The sequence below is a fragment of the Sorex fumeus genome, unplaced genomic scaffold (assembly GCF_029834395.1).
Source record: "Sorex fumeus unplaced genomic scaffold, SorFum_2.1 ptg000015l, whole genome shotgun sequence".
Lineage (NCBI taxonomy): Eukaryota > Metazoa > Chordata > Mammalia > Eulipotyphla > Soricidae > Sorex > Sorex fumeus.
In genome coordinates, this window is record NW_026606072.1 from 3,419,016 (window position 1) to 3,437,050 (window position 18,035).

Consider the following 18,035-nt stretch of genomic DNA (forward strand, 5'->3'; position numbering starts at 1 on the left):
CGTGATTGTGACTCAGTAATGAAACTTTTCAGAACTATGGTTCCCCCCTCCTTAACACAACATTAGAGCAATCATATGCAGGCTCCAAAGGGAGACAGAACCTGTTGGGAGTGAAATTCTGCTCTTTAATGTGAGGTTTTACAGGGTAAGAAACAGGGTACAAAGGAAATGATTCTTACCTCACTGAGTTTTTTTAGACAGACTGAGAAGAGAAAAAACTGAGAAAAAAGAAAACTAAAAATGTATTAGTGATGTTTAATTGTTAGCTACAAAGAAGAGACCTAATAAGACTGAGGAACTAAGGTTGGGAGAACAAAGAAAGATCAGATCAGTTAGGGAGGTTACCAAGGAAGGTACAGCAAGACAAAGCTATGGAGATTCCTATGGAGATTCCTATGGAGGAAGGGAGGGAAGAAGGGAGGGAAGAAGGGAGGGAGGCAGGCAGGCCGGCAGGCACCTTTAGAAATCATGATTTCTGATAAAATCAAACTTGTTACCAATGACATATTTTGGGATGGCAGATTTTTTTCCCACAAAAGACAAAATCAAAACTTTTAAATATGAAAACTAAGATCTCAGTATTTGCATAAGAATCAACCACTAGCTAAGGATTTAGGTGAGTGAAGTTCAAATTTAGTCCCTCTATTATTCCAATTATTTATTCCAGTTATTCCATATTTATTCCAATTATTCAAAATTGGCTTTTCAGTTTAAGGAATAAAATAGTTTTGGTATACTCACCCAGTATTGAGGGTATTGAGTACAAAAATTAATACTAGAGCTACAAAATGGTTCTTACCCTAGAGCAACTTGTAGCACTGTAGTACTGTCTTCCCGTTGTTCATCGATTTTCTCAAGCGAGCATCAGTAACATCTCCATCGTGAGAATTGTTACTGTTTTTGGCACATAAAATACGTCACGGTTAGCTTGCCAGGCTTTGCTGGGCGGGCGTGATCCTCTCGGTAGCTTGCCGGGCTCTCCGAGAGGGGCAGAGGAATCGAACAGGGGTTGTCCTGGGCTATCTGTGTGCAAGGCAAGCGCCCTACCCACTATGCTATCGCTTCAGACCAGAGCAACTTGTAATCTTAGGAAAATAAGAGTCAAAATTTCTCTTATACCATGAGATATAAAAATCACCACTTCTATGGTGAAATGAATGAGAATCAGAGCTCAAATCTTACTCTATGTTCATTCAGGTGGGGCAAGAAAAGTCCCCAAAAGTTCTGTGCTTGGTTCTTGAAAGGCATCAGTTTAGTTCATTCTCACAAGTACTTTGACATAGGTTACGTTATCCCCTTATAAGTGAGAATACAGCTCTACAGGAAGAATAGCCTATCAAACACAAACTAGAAAGTACATCTCACATTCCCAAAATAGTGAGGAGATGTTATTTTTAAAATGGTGTTTTAAAATTGTGAGAGGGGCTGGAGAGATAGCAAAGCGGGTAGGGCGTTTGCCTTGCAGGCGGGCGACCCGGGTTCGATTCCCAGCATCCCATATGGTCCCCTAAGCACCGCCAGGAGTAACTCCTGAGTGCAGAGCCAGGAGTAACCCCTGTGCATCGCCAGGTGTGACCCAAAAAAGCAATAGATAAATAAATATATAAATAAAATAAAATAAAATTGTGAGAAATAAAAGGCTACAGCTACAGGAAATAAGTTGTAGTCAGGTAGTTTAAAATATTATGTTTAGGAACTCCGGTCTAGATTTGGAAGGAAATAGGAAACTATGAAAAAATTTAAATGAAGAAGTGACTATGGCACGTTAGTAAATTTAATTTTAATGTCAAAGTAATAAAACCCATGCAAAGGATGGTTATTGTCAATTGAAAGAAAAGTAAGGTTCTGGTGAGATTTATAGCAGGTAAGGTACTTGCCTTACATGCACACAAGCAAAGTTCATTCCCTGATACTTCATACAGTCCCTTGAGCACCACCAGTAATGATCCCTGAGCACATAACAAGGAATAAACCCTGAGTAAATGCTAGATGAAACCCAAAAATCAAAAAAGAAGTAAAGATAAAAATAAAGAAAATTAAAAGCAAGATTTTATATGTTATTTCCAACGTCTTTTTGTCTACCAAAATATTAATGGTATGTCCTTTTCCAATTTAGTCAGATACCCATGGATCAAGGCTGGATCCTTGATGGTTTTCCAATGACATTAAACCAAGCAAAGCTTCTGGAAGAAGCTCTCACAGGCTACAGCAGATCCCTCCAAGAACAAGAAACAGAGAGATCACAAACATCTGTGTTGGCTGTTGATCCTGCAACCTCCAAAGAAGTGATTCCTCATCCTTCAGCATTTGATTTTGTGTTGTTGTTAAACGTCTCTGATAATTGCTCACTAAGTCGCATGAATCAGAACATGGGTAAGCTGGACACGTTTCCCCAATGATACTTTTTTAAAATTATTATTATGATTGAATGTTTTTGAAGTCAAAACTTTGTCTGTGAATATTCTCATTTATAGTTAATAGTGCTACCGTTCCTGCCCCACGGGTAGGTTGGTTGCCTTGCATGCGGCCAACCCAGGATCAATTCCTACATCTCTTTCAGAGAGCCCCACAAGCTATCAAGAGTATCCTGCCCACACAGCAGAGACTGGCAAGCTCCCCATGGCATATTCATATGCCAAAAACAGTAACAAGAAGTCTCACAATGGAGACATTACTGGTGCCCACTCAAGCAAATCAATGAACACAGGAGGACTGTGCTACAGTGCAGTTACTAGTGGGTGATTAGGAATCTATTTCAGCCTTCCAAAGAATTATCTATGAGGACAAAGTTGCCTTCTGCTTTGACTATTAGTGGTCAGTGCTGCACATTCAAACCCAGAGCTAGCAGAGAATTGCGTGTCAAGGGCAAGAGTCTCCTTGAACTCTTCGACCAACTTGGCAGCTACTTTGGCTCAGAGGTGTCTTATTTGAGACTCAAATGCATGAACAATAGTAATTCTATTGTTGTCTAATAATTCTGAGGGTGAGGTGATTCAGTCACCCTAGTGAAAGTATATACCATATTGACTGCAGACAAGAATCTAGCCATGTTCTTCCTCAGATTATATGTTAACCCAGAGATGCCTGTATCACTTGAGTGAAATCTCCACATGGTGCAACTGAATAGACTTGCCATAAATCATTGCTCATTTAGTGACTTTCATTATTAAAGTTAATATGTTATTTTATTCCACAAATTTGTTCTGAGTAAAAGTACATATACTTGAATCCTGACTTCATCACATAGGAAGTAATTAACCTTGGGAAATATATTTCATTGATTTAAACCTAAGTTTCAAAACCTGTATGATGGAAGGCCTAACTGTCTTGTTAAAACTGTTAAAGGAAAATTCTTCCTTTCTTTACAATACTTCTGACACCAAATTGTGGCATTTCCACACTATCCATTTTTCTAATTCTCTGAAGACACCCACTCAGTATCGCTATCGAATTAATTTCAGTTCTGGGTCTACCTGTAGAGAGTTAGTGCAGACACCACAGGTTAAAGGTTCAGTCCTGTTAAAAAATTCCCCAGCCTCAGATGCCAGTCTCACAGGTTTCCCACTTGACTACAAATTAGATGTTTTCATGACCTGCAGTCTCTTTTAATAATTTGCTATAATGAGTTACAGTACATAGGGTAATACTTTGCCTTTTACTTTATTTTAAAAGCAAATACTTTTATCTTTAAAAGGCTTTATTTTTAAAGTAAATTATCATTGGCTTATTATGAAATGTAAAGGACACAATCTAATACATGGCTGACCTCAGCACAGAGAGACAGGGACAAGTAAAAGTGAAGGAAATTGGATTTATTGGGGTGCACTCCTGGAAGGAACTCTGTGAACCTCGGGTAAGAGTTGGGTAGAGTGGCACCCTGGGAGAGACTCAGGAGGATTTTTAAATGGTCTTGAGCAGGAAAGGGGAACGGAAAGAGGAATGGAGATCAGTGGAACAGGTGTGCTTGGTCTGGCCTTATTATCTGAGGGTTTGTCGTGAGGAACTGTGGAATGCAGTCTGGTGGCTTCCTGTCACCAGGTGGGCTATAAGTCCTGTCTTCCATACTGGGGGCACTGTGATATTTGATTCTGGGAAAATCACTGCTCATCTGCCGGCTGCCATTCGTCCTCAAGCAAACCTTACACAATCAAACAACCCGATGAGGAGATCTGGAGGGAAAGGTCTGGAAGAATCCCAAATTCAGGTGCTTCTAACGTCATGGAATTGGCAGGTGGGGGGCATGTGTGAGTGGGTAAAGGGGTGGTACACCAGCCTCCTGACAAGTGGATATAATGACCACCTACATGTTCCAAAACTTTTTCTAGAAATTATGCAGAGGTTCCATTGTGCAGGTACGTTTTATTACATCTTTGAGCATTGGGGTTTAAATCAGTCCCCACTCCCTTCCCCTCACTGGAGATCAGGTGGTAGAATTGACAGTTCCAGATGTTGCTGCTTCCGCTGGCAACCAGAGCCCATCCTTCAGAATCACCTCATTAACGTAGCCTCAAATAAGGTCCAAAGAGGCTTATTCTAAACAATAAAAGATGATCCTTTGACACTATCAGAGTATCAGAAGAGTTTTAGAAATTCAGTGTCAGAAGAAAACAAGCAATTATAGATTTTTCATTATATCACAATATAATAGGGATTAAGATAGAAGTGTTAACTACTTAGGAAGGAGAAACTGGTACATGGTAATATGTATGGAGTAAATGCATGAGAAAAATAAATGTGGAAGCCTTGAAAGGATCAAAAGGTTATTTTAGCAGAAATCTGAGAATTGTTTATGGGACGCTTTGGAGTATTTGATTCTATTGGGTTTGTACCTTTCAACTCTTATAATTCTATAATTGTACATAATGGATAGCTATTTAAATAAATATTGCACATAGATATGTAAATGAGTTTTATTCTGTTGGTATTCCAAATATTCCATTATTCTATACATGGCAACCAAATTTTCAGTTATTAACATGTTAATCATTTGTTTAATCATTAACATGTTAATCATCTGTTTAATTATTGTGATTGTCTCTAAACATAACTATTATTCACATTGTTATTTAAATTATAACATTTCATTGGTGCCCTCATTCACTGAAGTTAGATGATATCCTTTTCACTTGTTTAACAGTCTTTTTTTTAATGTAGGAGTACTGCTATTTATTCAGCCACTGATTAGCTGATTGAATTGGGTATGAACTCCACAACAGTCTTTTTATATCTTTGAAAAATGCCCTATAATAAATGCTAGCATTCTTTTGTCTTTCTTTTATTGCTCCTGTTATTATTAATATGATGGTATTTAGAGTCAGAAAAGATCTAAATTATTTCTTCTGGTGCTTTTATTTATAGATAGAAATTTAAAGTAAGTACAGTTGATTTATTTACATCTGCATTCATTTATATTTTGAGTTTGTGTAACTGGAGGTATTCCTTTAATTGTTAAAACCAGAGATGTCTGATTCAGCTGTTCACCATAGTCATTTTACATGGACACTGTGCATCAAATCTCAGAAGAGAGAATTTGCTTCTCTCTCGATGAGAAAGATTATATTCCTCTTGTTCTGATTTTGCTTGTTCCACCTGTACCCTTTTTCTGTCAGGGCAGAGTTGATATTTGGCTGAGAGCACTGCCAATCCCAGACTCCCTGGCATCAGAACAGGGGCCTGAAATCAAGATACATCAAACTTGAAAGTAGACCTGACAGATTTTTATAAAGTACATGCACAAGCCTTTGGGTGACAGCATTTCTGAAAGGGCCTTAGAAGATTTGTCCACCCTTCAGAGGGCCTCAGGGGAGCATACTATTGTGTGTTACAAGAATAGAAGGAAATTAGTTAACAAGAATTTTTCAAGAAATTCAACTGTTTTGAGTTCTTTTAGTTTCCTATCAAAATTCTATGACAATTGATATTTATAAATTTGCCAAAGCTTCTATTTGCCTCTAGGTAGTTTTCTTTTTTCTTTTTTTCCTTTTTTTTTACCAGGGATTGGGGGGAGCAGAGGAAATTGGAACCCAGCAGTTCTCATGGGCAATTACTGCCTCTGTGATCAGAAGTCACCTTTATCATCCTTAAAGAATTGTATGTGGTGCTAGGAATTTGAACCTGGGTTGTTACTGCCACAACTGTATGTAAGGCAAGTGCCTTACCTGCTGTACTCTGTAGGCTGAAGAGATCATCTTATATCTGATATTGATAGTCACATATGCTAAAATATGCTAAAATTTTTAAAGGAATCTGCAGATTTATAATCAAAAAATTTAAAAATCATGCTGTTCTTTCATATTTTCCACTATTCTTCCTAAGATTTAAATAGCTTTTGAAAGATCATTTTACCAATTAGTCCTCTCATCTTAAGAAGACCCCATCTAAACTAGATTAAGCAGATAAGACTGTTTCTTTCAAAACTATTTATTTACATATTCATTTGATATTTGCTCTAATACCTACTAAGCATCGTATTCTATGCTAGGTAAGGTGATGGGTAATCTTACCTTCAAAGAGTTGAATGGAAATTGTAAATTAGAAACAATGATATTATAGTTTAGAGTTGTGGCTCTAACGTAACAGTCATCAGTCACATATAACTGAAAATTAAAAATTTAGTTCCTCAGTCCTACTAGCTACAGGGTCGTACATAAAGCCAATGGCTACCTTTACCAGATATTATGGTATGGAGTACTTCTATTATCTCAGAAAGTTCTATAGAATAAGATAAAGTGATGGGGGTTAAAATATCTCCACTAGTAAATAAATATTCACCTAGTATTTATAATGTGCCAGGAAGAGATTATACAGAAGTGAAGGATAAGTTTCCATCTTCAAATAGTTGAAGTATAGTGTGAGAAGAAAACTAAAATAAGTTGATTATTTTAATGTGGTCATCTCTGTGTCACAGTAGGCATTTTGTTCATCTCCAGGACAAGGATCATTTAGCCATGAAATGGGGAAAGATTTTTTAAAAATCATTTATATTAGTTGTATGTAAGCCAATTCCTCAGGAAGATTACTAAGGTTGGCGGGTAAGGATTGACAGTCTAGGGCCAGGTCACCTAAAAGAGTCTTATGCAAACCAAGATATTGGTCTTCATATGAAATTTTGTAGCGTAGCATCATTTATAGCTAAATGATAATTGAACTGATGGGGGTGTTGCTCCCAAATAGTGCTCAGGATGTCCAGGAGCCTCTCCTAGTGAAATTTGGCCAACAGTATCTGATGGTTCAATGTTTGGGCCCAGGAATCTGAGGGTTCATAGGTCCCACAGTTCTGGGCCACTCTAAATCTATCTGGGAACCACCAGGGCTCAAGGCAGTACTGCAGTGCTAAGGACTGAACTGGGATCCCACATGTGCAGATCATGTACCTATGTCCTTGGTGCTCTCTTTTGGGCCCCTGAACTGAATTTTCATCAAGAAAATTAGTGAGGTTACAAAGCCACAAAGTCCTATACTTTTCCTCAGATATATTGGCTGATACAGATATTGTCTTTGAGAGAGGTAAATATCACCTAGGACTAAGATAGCAGAATGACACAAAACTTAGAGTTGTTAGGCAAGGGAAAACAGTTGAATTGCAGCTATGGAATTATTTTCAAAAATAAAGAGAAGTCAGGATAATGTTAGTAAGAAAGGTTGTAGGAATTGAGGTTTTGGATGATGTTGGAGAGACATTGGACTTTATGGGAATGGTGGGAGGACAAGAGTTGGTATTCAGGTCACTAATATCTCAAGATGAAGCCAGTCAAAGTGATTGAGAAATTCAGAGCATGGTCATGGTAAGGAGTAACCTAAGTGGAGGAATGCAGAAGAGGCCAATGTCTAGGTGGCATTTGATAAGAAATGAATGATGATCCATGAGCTGAAATTCTTATGAAATATGATGGAATAATCAGGAGTAGGTGCATGATCCCATTGCCTGAGAAAATCTCCCAATAGCCAATTTTAACCCCCCCATCCTATTATCTTTAATTTGGGGGTTTATAAATAAGTTAAAAGCTTATCCTGTATTCTTAGTTCATTTCTTCTTTATCTACCATAAATGTAGATAGAGAACAATTGATTGCTTTATCCTGTTAGGGTTAATCATTTTCTTGAGTGCAATTAATTCACCCTTCAGTATTCCCTAGCATCGATTGAGCAATTCAAATTCCTTTCAATATAGTTCAAGGCTGTATTTCCTCGTCATGATTTTGCATTTACCTTATGAGTATTTTGGAGTTTGCACTCTTCATTATTCCCAAGTAGGATTCAATTAAGGCTGTTGAAATTGGTGTTTGTTTTGTTTCTAGTCTCTTGTTAATTTTGCTCTGTTTAGTTAATCATAAATCTTCTACAGGGAGGTCACAAAGGCTAGATAGAAAGAACAAATACTTTATTGTTTTATAGTATTGTTAAATAATTTTAGGCATAATTTGTTATAAGTTTTTCATACTATTTCATTCCTAACTTTTACCATAGTGTTTAATTTCTTTCCTAGAAATGACCTTTACCTCTTGAGATTCTCTACATTGACACTATAACAAACTTTGATCCTCAAATTTTACTCCTTTGCATTTTATTAAATGTTTAAGGCAATATTTGACTGAATGAAAGCTAAAATATTTGCCCTTAATTCATCAGCACATTTTTAGCATTGCTGTTACAACTTTGACTGGTTTAGCAAACTGCTTTAGCAAATTCTGTAATAACTTGATTTTTATATTCTAGCTGAACCTGATTTAAACAAAACTCCTCAAGAAGATATCAATCAGCGTATAGCTGCTGAAAAGCAAAATGAAAATGGAAACAAGAATTTAAGAGCCCAAATACAGCATAGGTTAGTTGAAAATGCATGTCCTGATTCTTGTTTCTTGCCCTTTAAACAAAGTGACAATTTGTGCTTTATAATCAGATCTAGATCTAGGAAAAAAAAAGGAAATATTTCCTAACCTTAAGTATTCTATAGGTAAAACAAAACAAAGTAGGTGTGATGTAGTTTTGAGTGAATATTTGTATGCTAAATTTCATGTACAGAGTCCAAGTCCGTCATCAAACTTTGGGAAGAAAATATTTTAAATCATACAATACTTCCCTTACAGCTACATGAACTTCCTGAATCATTTTATGAAAACCCAATTCAAACCACATTCAGAAAATGCCAGTGGAGATCATGGGACTTCAGAGCCCTATGCATCAGAATATAGAACCTAGTTCTAAAATCATGGTTTTTTTAAGATGAAGTAAATTTTTAAAAAAATAATTTGATTATGGACAATCTGTCATTATGGAACAGTATGGAGATAAAATTAGTGAATTTTATGAAACCTTGAGAAATTTTAAAGATGTGAAAAGTGATCCAGATTACTTGCAGTAATCTGAACTACTTGAAGTCTATCCTTTCTCAGGAAAGGCAAGAGAGTTTCAAGAACCATTGCAAGATGAATTTTAAGTAAAGCAAGTAATTGTGAACCATCTAGACTTGCTCAAAGATCTTTGCAGTTTTTAAGAAAGGTGTAGAAGACTGAGATGACTCAGTCATGCATCAAAGGTGTAGAGTTACTCCACTGTAAGTGCAAATGATGTTTCCTTAGATTGTGTTACAACATAAATCTTCTTGAAGTGTTCCTGAAGCAGTGCCATTTTGAAATAAAATTATTGGAGTAAATAATGTTAGTATTGAGCCTATTATGTATACGAGGTATTGAGATAACATCCTGAAAGAAAATGACGGTAAAATAAAGAATATCTAAGACAAAGACACTGGGGTCAGAGAGGTAGTATAGCTGGTAGTGTTGTTGCCTAGCACTTGGCTAACCCAGGTTTGATCTCTGGCATCCTGAGCCCTGCCAGGAGTTATCCTTGAACACTGACGCGTTTCACCCAAACACCCCCCCCCAAAAGAAAAATATTCAAATGAAGCAAAACAAACAAGCAAACAAAAAAACAAAGAGAAAGGTAGAGTTCAAATGAAGCACCAGTCTGTACCATCTACAGAAGAGAGTCTTGTGTGAACACATGGAAAAGGACCTAGGCTGCTGGAACCCATTTCCTGTGAATTTAGGGCACAAAGATTTAAAAAAAAATTAAAGCACCTCAGGGATATTAAAAACAAAATTCAAATAGTGTTTAACACTGAATTGTGTAATGAAAAATATACTCAAAATCATCTCAATTCTTTGAGTATTTTATATGCTTGATGCAAATATTATCTACTCAAATATTTTAATCAGTTTGAAATATTTATAAAAAACCATTTTCAGAATTGTAGGCTTCTTGGACAACTGGCCTTCATTGGAGCAATGGTTTACAGAGCCAAAAAATATTTTGATACCAGTCAATGCTGAAGTAGATGAACAGTCATTATGTGAAAAAGTAAAAGAAGTATTTATGAATGAAATGGTGAAGAAACAGGATGAAGGTAATTCTATTTAATCATAATTTTGATGATGAAATATTGTAGTTGTAATGAGTTTAGGAGCAAATGTAATTGTGAAGTTCTCTCCTCTATTTGAATTTTACTATCAACTGTCTTCTGCCTCTTGTTTTAGTTCTATTGCAAATTTTGAAAAAAAATAGTTTTCTGTTGCATCTGATAGATTCAGGTCATCTCCTAAATGCATTTTTTATGCCAAAAAGCAAACTAACAGAATTAAAAGTAAACAGAGTACAAAGATATTTGTTGAGTACAAAGATATTTGTTGAAGAGAAGGATAAAGATTTCTATTTGCTAGCTTGGCATTATAGGAAATGAAGTCAATTCTTTCAGGATGAAAACACTAGGCAGTTTATTTTCCCCAGATCTTTCTGTGTTGTTATGAATTTAGTGATTGCTAGCTTCTTATTTACAAGTCTGCCTCTGGGCACATTAAAACTCCTTGGGCTTTCTCCCCCACCCTCTAACCAATAATAATTATCCATAACCTTTTCACAGTATTAATGAAATTTAAAGCAGTAGTAGGTTCATATACTCACAATGCTAGGCTTCAACAAATATTTTTACCTTTGAGAGATGATCTGTCACTGTCACTGTCCTCCCGTTGTTCATTGATTTGCCCAAACAGGCCCATTAACGTCTCCATTGTGTCACTTGTTACTGTCTTGGCATATCGAATATGTCACGGGTAGCTTGCCAGGCTTTGCGGTGCAGGTGAGATACTCTTGGTAGCTTGCCGGGGTCTCTGAGGCAGGCAGAGGAATCGAACCTGGGTCGGCCAGATCATCTGTGTGCAAGGCAAATGCCCTACCCGCTGTGCTATCTCTGCAACCCATTGAGAGATGATAAGAAAAATAAATCCTTCCCTTTTGTTTATCATTCCAATTACATTGGATACTACAGTTTCTTGGTATAATTTTTTAAAGTGGTAAAAAGTTAATGATATCACATGGATTCTAAAATTGGTTCAATAACATGCTATTTCCCATCACTCAGTTTAGGCGTACCTCCCATTATCTATCAATTCTCTGTAACACCCACACAGCACAAGGATATAGGTCATAATTACCATGGAGATTCGAGAGTTCCCATTAGAGATAGCCCTCCCCCAACACACAAACACACACACACACACACACACACACACACACACGTGAAACCTTCCCCCACAAAAAAAGGTAGCAATCAATGTATTATTTAAAACACTCATTAAATTATTTAACAGTCAGAAATTAGACTGAGAAGCAGGAGGAATCTTCATAGAAATTTTAGTGTTTTCATGGGGAGATGACAAAGCAAACAAGATTCCAGGAGTGAAAGCACAGAGCCCAGAGTTTTTGCCATGGATCAAACTCACTTCGACCTGTGATTCAAGACTGAATATTCCAACCACTGATTACACTGCCAGAATCTTGCATGTGGGAGTCTGTCTGGTCAATTACTTTGACCAAAGTAATAAACGTTTGCTGGGTACTCGTCCGGGAAGTCTGTATTATACATCCTGATTAACTGAAATCAAACTAAAAAGATGTGGATGGTACTTTTATATTTTTTATGTGGGAGGAAGTAATAGCCTCTAATAGACTGCTAAGTAGAAGGTAGTTTTTGTATAAAAATACTGTTGTTGTTTTTAAGTCTCTGCATTCAGTACAGGTGACAGCACTTCTCCTAACAGTCTGGCCCTATGGGCAATACTCCAAAACAGTGTGGGTGGGTGAAGGGGAACAAGGGCAAAAGAAACTCAGGCAATTTCACTTTATACTTATTACTTTAAGTTCTTTCATTTTGAATAATGATTCTTTTTATAATCAGAAAAAAGTAACGTTACTATCCACCTTGGGAAAAAAAAAAAACCCTGGGCTGGAACGATGCTTTAGTTTAATTTGCCTTGTACGCAGCTGACCCGGGTTCAATTCCCAGCATCCCATACGGTTACCCGAGTACCACCATGAGTAATTCCTGAGTCCAGAGCCAGGAGTAACCCCTGAGCATCGCTGGGTGGGATCCAAAAAGCAAAAAAAAAAAAAAAAAGAAAAGGAAAAACCTCCTACTACACACTGCTTCTATGCTTGGGGCAGTGAAGAGAATAATCTAAGGGCACTTGGCATTGTACACAAGGACGGAACCATACCAGAACATCACAGTAGGGGTTCCCACCAGGATCCTGTAGGATTGCTAGAGCCATTTCCTGGGTGAATGGCTGGGAAGGTCAGAGAGGCACTAGAAAGTGTCACGGAAGGTAGAAGCCAGATCTTGAATGACAAAACACTTGGGAATAGCCCCCGTAAACACAAGCCAGCCATGTTCCAGCCCTCACAGCTGTGGGCTGGCAGGCAGCAGGCAATGCTCCAGCAGGGAGCCTCGGTGTAGAGCCTCAGGCTCTTCTCAGTCTTTACCCTAGTTGCGCTGGCTCTGTGGGCCTATCCCGCTAAGCACTCTTGTTTAAAAATTTATAAGCCTCATAATCCTCCTGATTGCCTTGACTCGGTTCTGTGTATTTCTCTGTAGTGTGCAGCACCTTCCAACCTCTGCTGTAAATTATTTACAAAGTTCATGGAGAATTGCCTCCCACCCTCAGTTATAAGGCACAGCTTGCGTATGGTACATAGTACTTGCATGAATGAATGAATTGGTAACATTCAACTGAGTATTAACCTCTATTTTAATTGCTTTATATGCAATTACTTAAGGGTGTTGGTGCTGCCATTTTCTTTCCTATACTGTTTTCTCCCCACCTCCACCTGTCCTATCATATTTTTCCTTGTCTCCTTATACTTCCTTCATCTGGTTTTCCCACTGGAAATTTTGAAATAATCCTGTTGTTCCTATTCCACTACATTAGCTAATTCAAGACTTACTATTGCATTTGGTACCTCTCTTCAGATGTCTATTCTACCAAACACACACACACACACACACACACACACACACACACACACACACACAACATCCTTCTCTTTGCCACCCCTACCTCCACCATCAGAAATCACAGAAATCAGGGAAATAATATTTCTAATTAAACAAAAAGGCTTTAAGGACTAGATAGCTTGAGAGAGAGTATACAAGTATGAATTTAGCCTTAAATAAGTAAAGACAACTTATATCATTTTAGTTTGTCTTAGGACAACTGAAAACACCAGGGCCCTAGAGTCTCTAATAATAATTACTTCTTCTCATTCTTTTGAAGTTAAGGCATACTTAGAAAGAAAGGAAGATGAGCTGAAAGAAGTCCCTGCGGAGCCTGCTACACCTCCACTCCCTTCTCCCGAACCAGAAAAAGAGAAGGAAACGCCTTCTCGGGGGGAACGCTCCAAATCTTTGAAAGGAAGACGGACATCAGGTGATTGACAGGATGACTTATTTCCCTCTTTGTCAGTTTCACACTTTCACATAGGAAAGAATACTTAATTCTAGTTCTAGTCCATTTATCTGGATTCAGATTTGGAGGACACGAAATGAAACTTGACCACGCAGTTGAAAGTGAAAGAACCTTTCTAGCCAGAGCAGGGGAGTCAGTGAGTCCAGATGCTTTTCTGTGTAGGTGGGATGGTGTTTCTGTTTCTGTGTGTGTGTATGTATGTGTGTGGCGGGGATGAGGGTCCTCTCTCCTGTTTATATTGATTAGAGTGTGACTAGAGGTGAGGAAAAGAAAGGCACAGACTATAACCCAAAGAAACATAGGGCAGATAAAGAACTATTTACTGAACCAATCATCATTTTGGAACTGTGAATTGTGAGTCCCTCTTAAGAAATGAGAATTAGGGGCTGGGGCAATAGTACAGTGGATAGGACAATTCCCTTACACATGGCAGACCCAGGTTCAATTCCCGACATCCCATATAGTCCCCTGAGCACCATCAGAAGGGATTCCTGAGTGCAAATCCAGGAGTAACCCCAGAGCATCACCAGGTATGGCCAAATTGAATGAGATCAGTGTAGCTAGTTGTCCACAAGAATTAGGGGACAGGGGCTGGAACGGTAGAACAGTGGGTAGGATATTTGCTTTGCAAGTGGCCGACCTGGGTTCAATTCCCAGCATCCCGTATGGTCCCCTGAGCACCGCAGGAGTAATTCTTGAGTGCAGAACCAGGAGTAACCCCTTGCATCACTGGATGTGACCCAAAAAGAAAATAAATAAATCAATTAAGCTTTAAAAAAAGAATTAGGGGAGAAAATAAATAGCATCTATCAGAAACCAGAATTATTCTTCAGTGCTATAGGAACAAGCTCCTAACAACTAAGCAAATTTATGTTTCTTCCTCATAAGATATATCCCTGTCCCTGTCCTCCCATTGTTCATTGATTTTCTCGAGCAGGCCCAGTAACTTCTCCATTGTGATAATTGTTACTGTGTTTGGCATATCGAATACATCACGGGTAGCTTGCCAGGCTTTGCCGTTTGGTCGAGATACTCCCGGTAGCTTGCCGGGCTCTCTGAGAGGGGTGGAGGAATCCAATTTAAGTCGGCCATGTTGGCCACTTGCAAGGCAAATGCCCTACCCGCTGTGCTATCGCTCCAGCCCTATAAGATATATATATATATATATATATATATGTATATATACATATATATGAAGAGTTTGTTCCAGAAATTTTAGCTTAAACTCTTTCTGTATATTAACCTCTATGTTCTGTGAGTCTAGCATTAAATGGTAGATAATGCATACAGTGACGAAAGTCAAGTGCCCATGGTTGTAATGTAGGGTGTTGGGAGAATGCCAGCGTCAGTTTGCTGCTGTGCTGAAGAGACAACTGTGGTCCTAGCTTCTGGGTTCAGTACCCTAAGGGCCTGCATGTGCACTCAGCTCAAGCCTACCTGAATCTTCTTGATCCTGGCTCATCCTTGGATGTCTAAATTCCATAAACTTTCCAACTCAGGGGTATTTGTGATAGTCTGAACGTTTTGTTTTAATTATATTAGGGAGTCCGAGTAATAGTACAGCAGATCTAGGGCTCTTACCTTGCTTACTGCTGACCCAGGTTGAATTCCACCTATGGTCACCTCAACCCCTGCTACTAGTGATCCCTGAAAACAGAGCCTAAAATAAGCCCAAAGCACTACTGAACATATACCAAAAGTAGATATATATTAGAATCAAAAGGCTTGCTTATGCATGGCGGTGCATAAAGGCATGCTTAGAGACCTGTGGTGAGTCACCAGCACTTCACCAGCGCTGCGCATCCTTCCAGGCATAACCAGATGCAAACTTGGTGCTCAGGGGAGCACCACTAGAGAGAACCCTGTGTCCCCCAGCACCTAGGGGCCTGAGGAGACCTCCCCACAAATAAATAAATAAATAAATGTCTATTAAGAAAATTAATTTGAAGACCTTATCAAATCATAGCATATTAAAAACCCATTTTTATTTAGGAAAAGTGGGCTTACCTAAAGGCTTCCCTGCTGTACTATTTTGTCTTTGTGAGCTGTAGAAGAAAACATTCTTTTATTCCATGACCAATCAAACTATGAGTTATAGAACACCCTTTTCCCACTACATCATTAGTAATTAAATTTAAAAAGCACAAACAGCTCAATGATTTGAAAGAATAATGGAAATCATTAAAATGGTAGGGGAAACCAGTGAACCTGCATCTATTTAATCGGCCTCTACCCTGTGGCCACAGTTCTTTCTTTTGCCTCCTCTCCCGAATTAGCCTTCTCAGGATCAGGGGGATCTGTGTAATAATAGAGCCATTTCCTGAAACCAACTTTTGGTGTTTCTAATTATGAAAGAATTAGTTTGTGTTTGAGATTTGTTTGCAATCTTAATCTGTACTCTTGCATACTGTGGACTGGAAGAATAATAAAACTATTATTGATTCAAAGAGTTTGTACCTGTCTCTTTTTTCCCACCAAAGGCAGGACTAGTACCTGGTCTTCAGAAGTAGTACCTGGTCTTTAAAAGAATATGAAGGAATTCATCTTCAGAGTCCTTTTTAGACTTTAGACTTCTAGCAATAGGACCTTACCTACATGTAGAGAAGGACACTTCCAGTAGATTGGTCTTTGTTTCTAGAAATAATTTGAGTTTTTTTTATTTCAAATGAGCATTTTGGAACTGAAAACATAAAGTTCTGGACATGCCCAATTCAAACCCCTATTTACCATTTTTGTTTAGAATTTGTGATGAAAGGAGGAATTATTTACATAAGAAAAAATCTGGGTGGAAATAGGATAAAGAAGACGTAGTGCACAGGACACTAACATTCATTCTGTCCAAATCTAGTTCTCACTTGTATCTGACTCTGTATTTTATAGTTACTTCAGATACACTTTGGATTAAATTGAAAAAGCATCAGTACTGCCTTCCATGAAAGAGTTTATCACAAATCTACTACTAAGTGTCAGAATTCATTTTAAAAGTAAGAAATATTCGGGATGACAAATATAACATGATGATCTATGTTTCCATCTAAGAATATATACATATAGAGCTTTTGAACTCTAATTTTGAACTCATTTTTTAAAAACTACTTTGGGGTCAGAGTGCATTTTTTCATGTGATATACGATTTCAGTGTCTTAGGTATCTTTATTTTTGCCTTATTTCTGTTGTCTTGTGATAAACCTTAGGGCCAGTTAAGTAATTGGCTACCCAAAATATTTTGAAAGGGACTAGGATTTATCTAGACTATTTCAAATTATTCAATGTATTTCTTTGAAAGAGGCATTGAAATGTTTGGGTAGAATTTGTTTGCAAATACTATCCAAACATTGGTGCTCCACTATTTGGAACTTTAATAGTTCTTTAATAGAAGTTAACAATGTTTTGAAATTAATTCATCTCTTTTTAACTTGTGTTAATTTAGATAGGTTCTTGGTTGTTGAATCTCAGTTGTTAAATAAAAATTTAAAAAATAATAAATGACATGCATTATGAATTTAGACATCTCTATAATTATCACTTCAAATACAAAGAATGGAACTGGTGGGGTCTCTCTATTACAGATATTTAAAATGCCCCTTATAATCACTCTTCAATAAAGAAAAAGAAAAAGAAATTTAGCTAAGGACAAAGAGAAAAAGGCTGTGAACTTCATTAGTGAATAATGCAGGTTGCAATGAATTTTTTTTCAAGGAACCAGTTTATTATTTGGGACATATTACTCACCTCTAGGCTTTCAGTTTTCCATTTTCCCATTAATTTTGAACTAGATTCCATAGTAATTAAAATAAAAATACCCAAATTATCCTTTGATTGATAGTCAATGCGAAATAGAATTGTGATAGTCACAAGGCAACCAAACATGAAATCAAGAGAAGTTCAAAAATGCATCATATTCAAAGAGGTTATTTTTTGACTCTTCAAGGTAATTTGCCATCATTCTTATTACAGATACAATTTTACTACATTAAGGCAATTCAGTTAAGATGCAAATAAAGCCAGATACTTCAATAAACGGGCTTGAGCAATAGCACAGCCAGTAGGGCGTTTGCTTTGCATGCGGCTGACCCACGTTCCATTCTTCTGTCCCTCTCTGAGAGCCCGGCAAGCTACCAAGAGTATCCCACCCATGTGGCAGAGCCTGGCAAGTTCCCTGTGGCATATTCAATGTGTCAAAAACAGTAACAATAAGTCTCACAATGGAGACGTTACTGGTGCCAGCTTGAGCAA

The 18,035-nt window shown here is 37.7% G+C and overlaps 1 protein-coding gene across 1 annotated transcript in view; it reads left to right on the forward strand.

The window, feature by feature from the left end:
* Positions 1-18,035, forward strand: part of SPEF2 (sperm flagellar 2) — a 186,378-nt gene that overhangs the window by 88,935 nt on the left and 79,408 nt on the right. Inside the window, exons 16-19 of the mRNA XM_056112166.1 lie at positions 2,117-2,373; positions 8,716-8,824; positions 10,248-10,405; positions 13,608-13,760. Of these exons, the coding sequence (XP_055968141.1) occupies positions 2,117-2,373; positions 8,716-8,824; positions 10,248-10,405; positions 13,608-13,760 (677 nt within the window). The remainder of the gene's footprint in view (positions 1-2,116; positions 2,374-8,715; positions 8,825-10,247; positions 10,406-13,607; positions 13,761-18,035) is intronic.